This window comes from Eretmochelys imbricata, chromosome 4, assembly GCF_965152235.1.
Source record: "Eretmochelys imbricata isolate rEreImb1 chromosome 4, rEreImb1.hap1, whole genome shotgun sequence".
NCBI lineage: Eukaryota > Metazoa > Chordata > Testudines > Cheloniidae > Eretmochelys > Eretmochelys imbricata.
In genome coordinates, this window is record NC_135575.1 from 126482609 (window position 1) to 126499536 (window position 16928).

Consider the following 16928-nt stretch of genomic DNA (forward strand, 5'->3'; position numbering starts at 1 on the left):
TCTAACCTTAGGCAACTTATTGAGTTTTTTCTGCACTACAGTTTCCACTGGTGCTACCACCGATGGAGCCTTCCCCATTGGGAATTATGATCTGAACAATTCTCACGTAGACAAGGTCATGGAGTTTTGGGCAGACAAAGAGAAAGTTAGATTCATCTCTGTTGTAACAATAAGCATGAGATTTCAAATCAAAAGACTTTCTGGAGGAAAGATGGATGTGTCACACAGCTATTTGTGCTCTATAAAGATAGATTTGTCATAGCCCTTCAGACACAACTTCTATTCCAGACATAACATGTTTGCTGTGAATTTCCAGGGTAATCATGTGAAAACATCTGTTTGTACCATGTAACAGTACACTAATTTTTCCCTTCTGATCCCACTCCCGTTCCTATAACACCACTGTGCTCACCGTCACCTAGTCATAACTCCAGGCATAGTGTAGGTGTCATGAATGCCAGCGTAAAAAGCTATTTGTGGCATGTGTTTGCATCTGTTTGTGACACATAACATAATTTCTCCTCTCCCCACATTTGCCTAGTCATAACTCCATGCTGCTCTCTAACATGCAGAGTTAACTATATCCAGTATCCCTCAGCCCAGGTCTTAAACCCTAATTCCCATAGCCACGGGAAACCACACACTAGAGCATTTGTGGAATATAGTATCTAGTAATCGTTAAAGCAGAATTAGTTGTCAGCCTGATGTGAACAACCAATTTTCCTGTTGTTCTCTAAATGCCTATAGCTGCTCTGGTCTTTATAATGATGACCAACAGCATTTTGTAAACGAAATCATTTAAATTGTTGCAAAACTCTTCCTTAGTCAGCAGCTCTACCTGAGCCATGAGACAGTGCTCCACACATTACCTGCTAAGACTCCCAGTTTCCCTGGGAGAATCCTGATTTCAGGTACCTTCTCCTGGCTTCCAGAGTGGCTGCTTGAATCTCTGGTTTTCAGGGAGTAAGCTGAACTGCCTAGCATATAGGACCTGAAATCGTCCTTCTGGCAAGATCAAGAACTTCCTCCACGAAGCTGCTGCTCAGCAATACAGAGAGCCCAACAGCAGGAGGAGCAGCACACTGCCATCCACAGCAGGAGGAAGACAGGAAACCCTCTGCAGCAGGCGGGGAAGGGAGCTACATTCTAGATCCCAGCACCAAGATATACTCCTTGGAGGGTGGGGAGAAGAGAGGAGTAGTAACCCCTCGCCCCTCCAGAACTAAGGGGAAAAGTTTCTACTGCTTCTGGGGAGCCAGAGAAAGGGCGAGACAGGACAGGGGAAACTTGAGGGGAAAAAGGGGGAAGCCAGACAAAGGAATCTTAAGAGATGATTAAGAGAGAGAGGGAGAGAGATGGTGAACCCAAGGGGGTATTGTTGGATCTGGTCCTGTGGTTTGCTGTTGTTTGCCTCTGGCACTGGGTGCCGGCAACAGGTTTATGCAAATGAGGAAACATGTAATCATCAAATATTCAAATTAGTGCAGCTTCTCGGGGGAGAGGATGAGAGAATAAACAACACATGACTGATGTTTAGTCACGTTGCTTAATGCACTACGGCACAGGTTTTCAACCTTTTTTCATTTGCAGGCCCCTACAAAGTTTCAAATGGAGGTGTGGACCCCTTTGGAAATCTTAGACATAGTCTGCGGACCCCAAGAGTCTGCACACCACAGGTTGAAAACCACTGTTCTATGGTAACAAAAACCTTTCATGGATCCCTTAGACATAGTCTGCGGATCCCAGCGCTCCCCAGCTTGAAAACCACTGCACTACAGAAAGTTGCTCAGATACTACAGTGTTGAGCGCTGCATAAAAGCCAACATAGAGTAGAATAGTGTATTTCATTATTTGTATAAAATATCCAAATTTCCAGACCCACAGCTTTTAATAGGTCTGGTTTCATGTTATGTAACAATAACTTGGTCTGACTTAAGTCCAGGGAACCTGCAAGGAGAATCACATCTAATCCAGTTGGAATCTTCATCCTTTGTATTCTATTTTACAGTCTGATCTGTATTGTCTGTATGTTATTTAGATTGTAGGTTCTTTGGGGCTTTTTCTGGTTGTATAGAAACTGCAGTTGTATAGAGTTATATAGAGTCCTGCAGTTGCTCTGAAGCACTGCTGCCGTGTGGCACCACAATAACCACAACTTTCCCACGGTTTCTAAATCCCAATGTATTGATTGATTTTTTTTTTTTTTTGCTCTACAAAAAGATTAGAACTTTACTGTGCCCCAGAAATGCATTGAGAGAAAGTTCCTTAGACAGAGAGAAATCAGAATTTCAGTATCAATTGGATTCCAGATTTTGAAGTACCAGGCAAGAGAAAGTTGGTTTCAGTCCAAACATGTGCTACCAAAATAATAGTCTGTACTGACTGAACTCTTTGAGGGTGTGTCTACACTGTAAGTGAAGGTGTGATTGTAGCTAGCTAACACAGGTAACACTAGCAGTGTAGTCGTGGTAGCACAGTCTTCAGAATAGGCTAGTGTCAAGGTTCCTTCCCCACTCTGAACGCTAGGGTACAGATGTGGGGACCTGCATGAAAAACCTCCTAAGCTTATCTTTACTAGCTTAGGTCAAAACTTCCCCAAGGTACAAAATATTCCACTCTTTGTCCTTGGATTGGCCGCTACCACCACCAGACAAATACTGGTTACTGGGGAAGAGCTGTTTGGAAACGTCTTTCCCCAAAAAATACTTCCCAAAACCTTGCACCCCACTTCCTGGACAAGGTTTGGTAAAAAGCCTCACCAATTTGCCTAGGTGACTACAGACCCAGACCCTTGGATCTTAAGAACAATGAACAATCCTCCCAACACTTGCACTCGCCCTTTCCTGGGAAATGTTGGATAAAAAGCCTCACCAATTTGCATAGGTGACCACAGACCCAAACCCTTGGATCTGAGAACAATGAAAAAGCATTCAGTTTTCTTACAAGAAGACTTTTAATAAAAATAGAAGTAAATAGAAATAAAGAAATCCCCCCTGTAAAATCAGGATGGTAGATATCTTACAGGGTAATTAGATTCAAAACACAGAGAATCCCTCTAGGCAAAACCTTAAGTTACAAAAAAGATACACAGACAGAAATAGTTATTCTATTCAGCACAATTCTTTTCTCAGCCATTTAAAGAAATCAAAATCTAACACATACCTAGCTAGATTACTTACTAAAAGTTCTAAGACTCCATTCCTGGTCTATCCCGGGCAAAGACAGCATAAAGACAGACCCACAGACCCTTTGTTTCTTTCTCTCCTCCCAGCTTTTGAAAGTATCTTGTCTCCTCATTGGTCATTTTGGTCAGGTGCCAGCGAGGTTACCTTTAGCTTCTTAACCCTTTACAGGTGAGAGGAATTTTCTCTGGCCAGGAGGGATTTTAAAGGGGTTTACCTTCCCTTTATATTTATGACAGCTAGCAACCAGACTACAAGACCTCCAGGGACTCTGGATACATATGCAGATTGCTAGCCTATGCTGAAGCCCATACCATCACATCTACATTACTGTTGTTACCTACACTAGCAAGATTAAGGCTAGCATGAGTATGCCTACTCATGCTACAATCACACCTTCACTTACAGTGTAAACATATCCTTTCTGAGAACAGGAAGGAATAGCTGGGTATAATTGCCTTGGGTGGCTTTTCAGGCATCAAAGATAAGAATAAGAGGGATTATATAAAAATGGCACAAGAGAAGTTGTGTGTTATGGACAAAAGGGCCGATTTTAAGGTAGGAATTGAAGGGAGGGGAAAAGGTGATGGTCCTTTCCAAACTTGGCAAGCATTGCTGATGTCCCCAGGGTTCTCTAGTTGTCATGCCTGCAGCATAAGTATTTACCATGTTCAGTAATTACTGCTTCCATGAGGAGAGTGAGAGCAAGATGATCAGACTTTTCTGCACTTGTGAGGGTAATGCATTGTGACATTTGCAGTGCCATAAGTTTCATTTGCCACTGTAGAAACAGAACTTTTAAGGTTATCTTGGTAGAAGATAACCAGGGTTATATGTGGGTTGCTCTCTCTCTCTCTCTCTCTCTCTCTTCTCAATTGTGCTTGGTGAAATCTGACGCACACAGGTCCAGCAGAGAGTTTCCGTAGGAGCTCTGGGTTAATGGTTGTCTCTGAATATCCAAACCAGCAAACAAGGTTCAGTATGGACTACCTTCTCTGGACAGTTCAGCCACAATGTGTGTCTTGCCATGTGCTTAGTACTTAGTGCTAAAGAGATAATCTTGTCATTGTACTGGGAAGAAATCCACTAGACTAGAGCTAGCGTTGTTGGAGCCCTAACAATCTCCCAATTTTCCTCACTCTCCCAGTTTCCTGCATCACATCCCACTCTTCCCAGCTGAGTGGACTCAGCCTTTCTGGAACAGGTCGGCATTATTCGTTGGCCAGAGCAGTCACTGCTGTGATATGAGGTCCTTCTTCCCTCCAGGGACTGGATGTTTTGTTTCAGCAACATTCTCACAAGTGAGAGACCAGGACAGGAAATTGAACCCAAGCTCCTGTTTGTCAGAACACAACATGAGCATAAATCCCTTTGACAAGCTAGGTTTCAGAGTAGCAGCCGTGTTAGTCTGTATTCGCAAAAAGAAAAGGAGTACTTGTGGCACCTTAAAGACTAACCAATTTATTTGAGCATAAGCTTTCATGAGCTACAGCTCACTTCATTGGATGCATAAAGTGGAAAATACAGTGAGGAGATTTATATACACACAGACCATGAAAAAATACACATTGTAAGGAGAGTGATCACTTCAGAGGAGCTATTACCAGCAGGAGAGTGGGGTGGGGGGAGAGAAAACCTTTTGAAGTGATAATTAAGGTGGGCCATTTCCAGCACATTTCCAGGAGTTAATAAGAATGTCTGAGGAACAGTGGGTGGGTATTGGAGTTGTAAGAATGCTTGATAGAGATCTTGTAGGTGTTTGTCTCTGTCTGAGGGGTTGGAGCAAATGCGGTTGTATCGTAGAGCTTCTTACAACTACAATACCCACCTGCTGAAATGAAAAAACAGACTGACAGACCCAGAAGAGTACCCAGAAGTCACCTACTACAGGACAGGCCCAACAAAGAGAATAACAGAACGCCACTAGCCGTCACCTTCAGCCCCCAACTAAAACCTCTCCAACGCATTATCAAGGATCTACAACCTATCCTGAAGGACGACCCATCACTCTCACAAATCTTGGGAGACAGGCCAGTCCTTGCCTACAGACAGCCCCCCAACCTGAAGCAAATACTCACCAGCAACCACACACCACAGAACAGAACCACTAACCCAGGAACCTATCCTTGCAACAAAGCCCATTGCCAACTGTGTCCACATATCTATTCAGGGGACACCATCATAGGGCTTAATCACATCAGCCACACGATCTCGTTCACCTGCACGTTGGTAGATGTGCTCGTTCACCTGCACATCTACCAATGTGATATATGCCATCATGTGCCAGCAATGCCCCTCTGCCATGTACATTGGTCAGACTGGACAGTCTCTACGTAAAAGAATAAATGGACGCAAATCAGATGTCAAGAATTATAACATTCATAAACCAGTTGGAGAACACTTCAATCTCTCTGGTCACTCCATTTCTGATCTCAAAGTGACTATCCTTCAACAAAAAAAACTTTGAAAACAGACTCCAACAAGAGACTGCTGAACTGGAATTAATTTGCAAATTGGATACAATTAACTTAGGCTTGAATAGAGACTGGGAGTGGTTGAGTCATTATACTAAGTAAAACTATTTCCCCTTGTTTATTCCTCCCTCCCGCCCCCACTGTTCCCCAGACGTTCTTATTAACTCCTGGAAATGTGCTGGAAATGGCCCACCTTGATTATCACTTCAAAAGGTTTTCTCTCCTCCCACCCCACTCTCCTGCTGGTAATAGCTCCTCTGAAGTGATCACTCTCCTTACAATGTGTATTTTTTCATGGTCTGTGTGTATATAAATCTCCTCACTGTATTTTCCACTTTATGCATCCAATGAAGTGAGCTGTAGCTCATGAAAGCTTATGCTCAAATAAATTGGTTAGTCTCTAAGGTGCCACAAGTACTCCTTTTCTTTTTGACAAGCTAGAGGCAGGCTGCCCTTAAATAAACTGGCATTTGTCCTCAAACTTTGAGTCTTCATTATGTAGCCTTTCTATGCATACAAGGGCCAATCTGCTCACTTTTTCCTACAGATGGACCCAAAGCAGAACACAACATCCAAATCCTCCAAAGTCAGGGGGAGTCTGGAGCCAGGTCCAAACTGAGTAACTCAGGAGCCTCTCTGCTCCTGTGTGCCAGGGAGATGTTATCCTTGTTTTATCACCATAAAAAGCTGTGTAGCAGATTTGCTGCATATCGAAATGAATTGGACACCACATGCCTTTTTGTTCCAGTGTCTCCAACTCCTGTCACTTTGTCACAAGACATGTAGTATTTGATGTTTTTTCTTAAACATCCAGATCCTGGATTCATGTAAGGTTCCTATCTTTCATTCACTGTCTGTTTTCCCTCATGCTGTGTTAACAAGTTTGATTCTTTTTTTTTTAACTCTTTCTCCTTTATCTCCAAAATCACTCTTCTTATTCATTTTCAATATTTTTTCTTTCTTCTGCTTTTTTCTTAACACTTTATTTAATATTCTCTCCCTCTTATTTTAGCACCCTCGCCCCCGATGCTTATTATTTCTTTTCCCCCTCCTTGATGTTCCTGCTGTGGCCTTCTCTGCCTGTCATCTATTCTCCGGCAGATTTTCTTTGGCCCCTGTGCACAATAGAGCAATGGGCCAGTTGGCGCTGAGAGCAAGGTGTTCTCTCTATTCTGTTTGCAGATCTCTAAAGCACTGGTAGACAGTGCCTCAGAGATTAAATATATTGTACGTTTCAATTTCCTGCTGCATGCAGAGCGAATGGAGCAGTGCAGCTCAGGAGAAGGACCATAAAATAAAAGCCTGTTGGTGCTGGTGCATTGTTACCACCCTGCTTTCAGCAGTGTCTTCAGAGTAATGCTTGGAATTTAATGTACAAAGCTTGCTGTACTTCCCATCATATTATATTTTTATCCTCTCATGAGACCTCTCTTAAACAATCTTTCAAAAATCTCTTCTAGAGAGCTCAATGTTTAGTACATACAGTAACTCCCAAAAGCCAGCTCCCAAGGCTGTGTGAGACGGGGGCTGAAGATCCTTGGAGAGGGATCCTGGTTGTAAATTGTATTGTCCTTGGTGCCTGCCTGGTTTAAAATATGGCTAAATCTTTAAAGGCTCAATGCAAAGTGTTGAGCACTTTGTCTGCAATTCAGCAAAGCACTTAAGCACATGCTTACCTTTAAGAAAGTGCCTACTTGTCTCAAAGTTAAGCCTGTGCTTTTGCACCCCATAGGAAGATTTTTCAGCCACAAATTCTTCTGCAGGAATGAACACAGGATTGGAAACCATGAGTCTCAACTTTTAATCTGGTCCACCGCTGTGGTCCTGAGCAAATAATTTATTTCTTGTTGATTTTTAACATCCACAAACTGACTGATTTACCAACCTTTACAGGGAAAGTGTGACTGAGGATTAATTAGTTATGTTTGCACAGCATTTGAACATGTTCTATATGTGCTAAGTGTTATTTCAGGGATATGTTGCAGTGCAGCTGATATTGGATTGGTGCATGTAGGGTGGGAAGTAAAAGCCAGAATCGATACGCCACAGGGCTAAATTCACAGCTGCACTTGAACTGTTTTAGCATTTGCTGGGTCACTGGTTAGGAAAGGGAGTACCCTTTAGGCTAGCTCACAATATACTGTACTGTGATAAGAAGAACGATGAGTAAGCCAACGATAAGATGCATGAAGTCACTTTTGGGGAACAGAGAATTACTATATTTAATTTTGAAAAGTAATATATAGAGAGTATATCAAGTAATAATATATATACACTCCTTCTATATCTTGAGTACCAGTGAGGCATATAATTTTCCAAGTAATATTGTCATTATACATGTCAAGGAGGGAACAAAGGTAAATACCACCTAATTTGCAGTGAAGTTAATCTGGCACAATTTTACACAAGTAAAATTCTTGTGTAGCCATTAACTCTGGGTTATAAGCAGGGGTGAAAGTAAGTCGACTGACTTACCGGTACGCTGGGGCCAGCTCTGGCCCCCGGAAGGGGCGGAGCTGAGGGGGTCAGAGCCAGCCCCTGCCCAACCTGTAAGGTAAGTGCCCCTCTTTTTTCTCCTCCCCCCCCCATCCCCCGCCAGTAGCAGCAGCAGCCCAGGGCTCCTGGGGCTATTTAAAGGGCCCGGGGCTCCACTGCTTCTACTGCCCTGGTCCTTTAATTAGCAGCCAGAGCCCTGGAGAAACGGCGCGGCTCCAGCGGCTATTTAAAGGACCTGGGCGGCAGAGGCAGCTGGAGCCCCGGCCCTTTAAATAGCTCCTGGAGCCCCCGCTACCCCAGGGCTCTGGGGGCTATTTAAGGGGCCTGTGGCTCCCCTGCTTCTATCATCCCGGTCCTTTAAATAGCTCCCAGAGCCTTGGAGTAGCAGTGGCGGGGCTCCGGTGGCTATTTAAAGGGCCGGGGCGGTAGAAGCAGGGGAGCCCCAGGCCCTTTAAATAGCCGCCGGAGCCCCACAGCTGCTACCCCAGGGCTCCAGCAGCGGGGCTCTGGAGGCAATTTAAAGGGCCTGGGGCTCCAGCCACTGCTGGGAGCCCCAGGCCCTTTAAATTGCACCCTGGGGAAGCCGGGCTGCCCCAGTACGGTGCACTGGGGCGTACCGGCTTACTTTCACCTCTGGTTATAAGATATTGGTATGCTTATGAAATCAGGGTATATTTATTCCACTACTTCTTTATTGGAGGTATTTATTCCATTTATTCTCTTTTAGGAACTTGCTTTTTGGCAATTTAGTTACTTTTTTTCTTTCCCAAGTTCTTTAGGCCTACTTAAATGATTCTACCTTTACAATTTCATTTTGTTTTTAGAGTATTCCCCCTAAAAGCATGTCCTTTGTCCAATCAATCCTTCACATTTTGAATAATTAAAAATGAAACATTCCTTTCTCTACTAGTTTAGTTCCCAAAATATACCTAGTTGTGCATTTCAAAGTATGGGAACTCAGAAAAGTAGAAAGCTTTTTGAATTTTGAAGTTGTGCTCATAGTTTTTTCTAATTTCGTTAACCTGCTTGTTAAAATATTTTATTGATTGAATTGTGCTTATGGTTTATTTTTAATTTAACATTCATTGCTTTAATTTGGTAAATTTTACATGAAATTAAAATAATATTTCACAGAAGACTATGTTGGGATTTGACCTTTTCATTCATTTAATTAAGTCTCCCACCATTGTTCTTCCTTGCTGACCCTACCTCCAACTCACTTGCCATTTGACCTGTGTATTAAATGTATCATATGTTTATCTCTGGTTGATACTATGTTCCCTGAGGAAGGGACCTTGTCTCTTTTCTGCTGATAAAGCAACAGACATATGCCCTGCACACTCTAATAACCGACAGAATCTAGACTTGGGAATTTGTGTAAATATTTCCAGGAGTTTACCTTTCATTATGTCCAGAGATTCCTTCCTGGGCAGCACTTAACTTGCCCTTGATTAGATTTTTATTAACTTAATTAAGCAATGGTCTACATCACGTTGACACCCATAATTCCAGGCTCTCCAGGGTGATGTCAGCTTGCCACTAGCAGAAGCCGGTGAGCAGAAGTGAGCCTCATGTGTTTTGCTTTTCAAGGGGCAGCTCACTTCACTGCTTTGCTTTTGTGGAAGATTACAGAAGTTATTGAAAGAAAAACAAGGGCAATATTGTTAAGGAATACTTTAAAATTCTTTCTCTGTTAACATTGGCTATACCCTTAATGTTGCTCTCTGATTGAGTTGAGGTGTTTGAGTTAGGGATCAAAGGTGTTACCTTAGGATAGGCTCTGGGTATAATAGGCCAGGGGAAGCTAAGCCTCCCATGGCGCAGCTGCCGCCATCGGATACCAAGTTGCAGGTTTTGGCGGTTTGCACGGGGGAAGTTTTTGCTTATTAATATGTGCCATGCAGGTTCTGGGGTGGCTGAGGAGGCAGTGTTTGCTACTCAGCTTCCCAGGTTCATCAGTAATCTCCCTGGACTCCAGAGAGATTATTGATGAACCTGGGAAGCTGAGTAGCAAATACCACCACCTTAGCTACCCTGGAACCTGCATGGCTCATATAAAAATCTCTTTTCCTGGGTGGCTTGGGGTCTCGGGAGGAGAGGTGTGATGTGGCTGGGGGATTGCCCGGGACTCCTCCCACAGTTGAGGGGGGCTCGGCGTTCCAGCTAGCTCGAGGTTTCTCCGGCAGTGTGGGGCGGGGGTGGGGGGGAACCTCAGGGCTCTGGTCATGGGAGGGAGCAGGGCCGTGGGCAGAAGGGGTGGGGCTGGGGGCCTAGCTTCCCCAAAGGGGGGTCCACCTGCCTCCCATGATCTTTAGAAAGGTAAAGGCTCTATTTAAACTCAATGTTTGGATTGATTGGTGCTTCTGATACTGTGGTCTTTGTACAGGCAAACTTCCACTCAGAGCAATGAGAGTGTTTCTGAGGGCTTAAGCAAGGAAAGAAGGATCAGGCCCTTAGTTGATTATCTGGAGAGATGTGGGGGTGAGGAGGGGGTTAACCAAATTGAGGAAAAAGTGGGTTGCCTTGTCTGTAGTGAAGTCTTGACAGGCTAGTGAATACAAAGCTGTACTCTAGGCTTCTTCTCACGGTTACATTGCCGAAAAATACTTATGGTTCCATCTCTGTATTTAACATTCCTGCCTGTTAGGGGGCTTATTCCTTCACCCACTTACTTCCCTGGTCCTTCTCACATGAACAGAGAGCAACAATACCCGAAGTCCAAAGGTGCAAACAATTCAATGTTTATTGGGGTGAACTTCCAGCAAGCATGATTCCAGTTTCCTTCCTTAGTATCCTCCTTCCCAGCTCTGACACCACAAAGCCTTACACCTGTGTCCCTGTTCCCATTCCTACCCTTAGCCAAACATTATTCCAATTTCCTTACCCCCATTCCCTGGTCCCCTTTCCCCCTTTAGTAAAACATGATTCCAATTTCCGCACCCCCATTCCCTGTTCCCATCTCCCCCACCCACACACCCATCCCTTCCCACCCACGCCCACTCACTTCCTCATTGACTACAGATTATATAGTAAAACTTGAGTTCTGCTTAGCTATACCTTAACCCATCATTTTCCTGAAATTTAACTAACCAATTCTAACATATTGTAACATGATTATGTAACCAATTATATCCCACCACCTTAATTAGTTTACACCCAGCAAAATTAATTATAAAGCAGACAGGAACAATCACAGAACCAGACAGAGATTATACAGACAAACGATAGCAAAGTGGGAACTATAATGACAAGACAATACAGAAGTGAGGATTTCACATCCCAGTTATTGATAAGTGAGTTCTTGCCAGACAGGATGCTATCAGACTAAGTTTCCTTTTACATTTTCTAGGCACTTCCCTTTCTCTGGAGGTGATAGGAATACAATCCTGTCCTGATAGTGCCTGACAGCCCAATAGCACCTTATTTCAATGTGACTAGTTTGGAATGTGAGGATGTGACCGTTCGCTTCCCAGCTTATGGCTGCCTCTGCTGCTTAGCCAAAGGCCTTAGCCTAAGACAAGGGCCTCAGACTGTCACAGTGAGAGAAGGCCCTTACACCAGCAGACAGTGATTTTGATTCTTTCTTTTATACCTCTAGAACTAGCCAAGTGATAAGAATACACCTAAATTCTTAAAGTACAGGCCTTTGCAGACAGGCCTGAAAATCTATATCCTAACACTGCCTTTTATACTTTTTCTATCATTTTCAGTTTCACAGGATACTCTTTATTTCCTGAGTTAAACAGCTACGTAGTGGTTCCATATTCTGTTAATTGACTACCCTGCTGTACCCCAGAGGTGGCTGTATTTTAGTGGTGGGAGAAATGACCCCTCTTTTCTCAGCCTAAATCATAGAATCATAGAATCATAGAATATCAGGGTTGGAAGGGACCTCAGGAGGTCATCTAGTCCAACCCCCTGCTCAAAGCAGGACCAATCCCCAATTAAATCAAACATCAAATGGATGTTTGTAAAGCACTTTGAGATACTAGTCAGAAAGCTGCTATTGTTATATACATTTAATATCTTATTCCTCCTGTTCCCTGGAGGCCCCCAAGTATCACGTGGTTATTTTTGTTCTAGTGTGATATATGCTCCGTGTTGTTGTGTTTTTGATAGATCCTCCTGAATGGGTACCAGATGAAGTCTGTAGCTACTGCACTGCATGCAAAGCGCCTTTCACAGTAATTCGCAGGAAACATCATTGCAGGAGCTGTGGCAAGGTAATGACTCAGTAAAAACAACTGATATGCTGTCTGCTGAAAAGAAGAGCAAATTCATGCAAACCCCAGAAATTCACAGTGCAGAGGCAACCATGCCCTCTGCATCATAAAACCCCTGAGCCCAAGATTTTTTTAAGGGACTTGTGATTTTGGGTGCCTATATTTGTGGGAGCCCAATTTGACACATTAAAAGGGCATGATTTTGTGAAAGTCAGGAGCAATCATCCTCTCAAAATCAGGCCCTTTTAAGGTGTCTCAGGTTGGGCACTCAGACTCAATACTAGGTTTTTTTAAAATATTGCCTCGAAGCTTTAACAATTTCCAGCAGCCTGCAGTGTGGGAATGGCAAATGTTCCAGCTTTGGGCACTCTGTGTCCTTGCTTTTGCATGTGTTTACGTTGCATACAGCATTGTGTACAAAGTGTATGAGCTGCTCAGCAAGTGTGAGTGGGAAGGTTAAGCATTAGTCACACTGAGGTCCTGCGCACTGAACAGTAGTGAGTCTCCAATCCCTTCTGCACTTTCTCTTTCTTGTAAGTGCACAGGAGAAAAAGAGATGAGATAGAGAATGGGTGTTTCCAAGGAAACATGCGGTTAGTCCTTTCTTACAATGTTACACTTAAGTTGCAATTTAAATAATGCTTCAAGAGTCCCATCCACCATAGTCTCACTTATGCAAGGAGTCCCATTGACTTTAATAGCACTGTTCACGTGAGTAAGGAGTACACACATAAGAGACGCTATGCAGGGTCAAGGTACAGTTTATTGTGGTCCCTGCCCGATGAAGGCTTTTAGCTAAAATACACTAGAAGGTGTTTGTCGTAGAGTTGCCATCTCAGACTGCTTCTTCATGGCACGGAGTGGCCTTGAGAATGCCCCATCCTCAGTTTCCCCTTCTCAGGATTCCTCAAGAATACATGTAGGCTAATAACAGCCGTGTCACAGGACAGTTTATTATTATGGACATCTGAAATCCCAAAATGGACTTCAAAGGTCCTGGCACAAGCACCTTCTGTGATGCTTGGCTCTTGATCAGTCTCAATCGTTCTTCAGACTGGAAGACTCTCGGGTGTACCCCTGGCGCCCTCTACTAGAGTTCAAAAGCAGGAATAATGCAAGCCTTGTCCACCCACCTGGGCTTCATAAAAGGCTCACATTCCTCCTGCGTCTTTTCTGGCTCCCTGCCCCATTACGGGATAGTGGCCTCAGGAGTGCACCCCTGGGCCTTCCTCTTGCTCCAAAGTCTGCTCCTCACACTACCCAGGCCTCCTGGCTTCCATCCCGTCTCTCTTCCTGGAGAGCGCCTACAGAGCTTTCTGCTCTCCACTGCTTTTTGCTCAGGCAATGAGACCTCCGTGTCTGCTCTTTCTGTCCCCTTCCTGGCTGACTCTCAGTTCAGGCCTGACTCACCCAGACTCCCTCCCCCAGGAGGACCCAGGTGCCTTCTCTTAAGCCCAACTCGGGGGTCAGCTGACTAGTCACAGTGCACTGGCCTCATCCCTCTTAAAGGGCCTATGACAGTGTTGCTTCCTAGTTCCAACACCTCACATAAAAGGGTCATGCACACAATTTTCTGTTCCTTCCTTTTTAAGAAAACAGATTTAGTCATGTCAAATAAAAAAAAACAGTAAGTGGAATCAATCTCTCTTGTATTTTTCAGATCTTCTGCTCTCGCTGTTCCTCCCACTCTGCTCCATTACCTCGCTATGGTCAGATGAAGCCTGTCCGTGTCTGCACTCACTGTTACATGTTCCATGTCACTCCTTTCTACAGTGACAAAGCTGGTATCTGACATAAAAAACTAGTGATGTACCTATTGGAGTCTTATATGGACTGATATTACATTTGATCTAAGCCAAGAATTAACTTGAAAGAAGGACCTTGTGTGGGCATGTAGGCTTTGTCATCCATTACTATAAATTTTGTACAGGCAGTTTTTATTGTATTTTATTAAGCTGCTAAAGGGAAGCATGACGCGTCTGTAGCTGTTAGGCTACAGTACAGTCTTCCATAAATTTCTAATGTTAATGTTACAATGCCATATGCAGAATAAAGCACACTGCGTGGAAAGAAATAGGGCTCAGAGAATTGAACAAATGTTGCTGCTTATTTTACAAATTAAGAACAGAGTAGGTGGTTGATTCTAACTTACTCATCACAGCAAATCATTTCCAAACCTACGACACTTCTGCATTCACTCCTGTTCTGGGATGCTTCTGAATGTGAAGAGCAGCTCTTTCCCGCCGATTGCTATTTAGCTTTTCCATTGCTGGATATAAGCTACCTGAGCTAACATTAATTGAGGCAAAATATTTCAAACTTACATTCAGTATTCATGTAGGCAAAATTCTCTTTGAACCAAATAGGAAGAACTGAAGTTTCCAGAGCAGAATGTTTCTGTTGCCTTTCATTTATTCATCACAGCAACAATTCAGTGTCTTCTAAAAATTAATTCTTACATATTTTAATTTAATTCTATATAATTTGTGATGTTTGAAGTTATTTACATGCAGCACAGTTCAGACCAATTCCTGGTAATAAAAATATAACATGTGAGAAAGACTTTGGTTTGCAATATCAATAATGAAATACTAACTAAAAAACAGCTCCAGAGGAGATATTCAACAAATTAATGAATTACTGTTAGAAAAAACCACATATTTTTGGAAAAGTTAAACACTATAAATGTCACATGTTACAGAACTTATCCCAAGCTGTGTTTTTTAAATTTTTAAAATGATTTTCTAAAGGCGAACATTAAACAATACTGTATATTTTTATTCAAAAGGTCTGAAATATTGGCCTAGCATCTGAAGTTTCTTATCGTCCATAGTTGGCTGAATAATTTTATAAAATATTTCATACTCTTACTTTTAGATCACCCTGCTACCACCCCAGAAGACATTTACATTTATTTTAAGCACCATGGATAGATTTTGGTTCTCCTTGGATTGGAAAAAAATTCACATAGATTCATGCAATGATCTTGCACAAAGAGCTGTGTGAGTACTGGATTTTCAAAGGTGTTTGGACATGCTTTGAGTTAGCCACATTAAAAGAACAATGCAGCATGCTGTGGTTAGAGAGGAAATTATAGCAAGAGCTTTTTGTGGTATCCCATTTGGTGACTTGCAGTATCACACAGTGTTTCAAGCTAACGGAGAGAAGATAAAAAAGTTGTTTGCGCTGTTTTGCTCAAGAAGGGTCCTCATTTAAAATGACAAAGAAAATCTAGTCAGTATTTGTTTGTGTGTATGTGTGTACATTCCCTTTGCTTTGTGATTTTTTTATCCAATGCAAATGAGCCATATAAGGGTATACAGCTTGTTGAAATTGCTGCCATATAAATCAGATTAAACAGCTTCACTAGTTTATGTGAAATGCACAAGCCTTATGAAGCTAGCTGTGGGTAAATTCAGCTGTGGTATGTTCTCACTTTATTTATATATATGTTTTTTGCAAAGTCTCTTTCACATAATCCTCAAATTGGAGTGTCATCATTCACCAGAGTTTAGCTGGCTCAGGGTGGATAGCTTAGATGTGAGGTGGGTCGTATGGTACAAGCAGTGATACTTATTCAGGCTTAAATCTCAGGCTTCACATTGCAATGATTATTGCAGTTTTATTTTTTGAGAAACAACAAATCTAATGCTTCTTTTATAGGATGAAAAAAATAAAATGCAACCAACTTCAATTGTGAAATAAATATGCACAAAAGTTGCTTCTGTGAAAAAAATCTCATTTAATGGGCTGAATATTATTTATTCAAGCTTGTTTTTATTTTGTAAATGCTGTAATTCAGAATCATTTCCATAAATATGATATTTAAGGATCTCAGACACTATAGTTTCTTATGTAAATACAAACTCCTATTTCTCTTACTGAAAAGCACAATGACTATATCAATACTAAAATGCATTTGCCTCAAGGAAGACTTTCGTCTTGTAATCTCTTCAAATAATTAAAACGTCAAGACTTTCTACTTCCATGTGCTGGATTGCTGTTTCATTTATTGGTCTGTTTACACACAATGACAGTTGACATCCTGTCAAAGAAATCGGTCTCAATCCATTCACACTGTACCTAGTTTATAGGTTACACAGGAGAAACAAAAGGTTTAAACTTTTAGGAAGCAATTTTTCCCTGTGCAGAGGGAAAGTGAAAGGCCTTTTTAACATTCAGGGCTTAAATGATGCATAGGCCCTTGTGCTGGTGTTCTACACAGGGATGAATTTCATCCTTTGAGAATGTGTTGTACGTTATGTCCTTATGTGCAATGACTGCTTTGCAAATTGGATATACTGGGTCAGACTGTGTCAGATTTAAAGAAGAATCCATTCTATGAATGACTAAAATCTACAGTAAGAATAATCTTCCCTGGATTTACCGGAAGTGTTCTTTATACATATGCCTGACACAGTGAACAGCACAACATGTCAGTTGTGAAAGTTGTGGGAGTGTAATACATCCTGTGAAACAGGTTTCAAATAATCTGAAAAACTATCTTTGGATGGCCCTTTTACTTGATAAAAGCATGTTGTGGCCATGTAACC

At 42.4% G+C, this 16928-nt stretch overlaps 1 protein-coding gene across 1 annotated transcript in view; it reads left to right on the top strand.

The window, feature by feature from the left end:
• Nucleotides 1–14290, top strand: part of ZFYVE28 (zinc finger FYVE-type containing 28) — a 310224-nt gene extending 295934 nt beyond the window's left edge. Inside the window, exons 13-14 of the mRNA XM_077815925.1 lie at nt 12272–12375; nt 14036–14290. Of these exons, the coding sequence (XP_077672051.1) occupies nt 12272–12375; nt 14036–14167 (236 nt within the window). The 3' untranslated portion in view covers nt 14168–14290. The remainder of the gene's footprint in view (nt 1–12271; nt 12376–14035) is intronic.
• The last annotated feature ends 2638 nt before the right edge of the window (nt 14291–16928 follow it).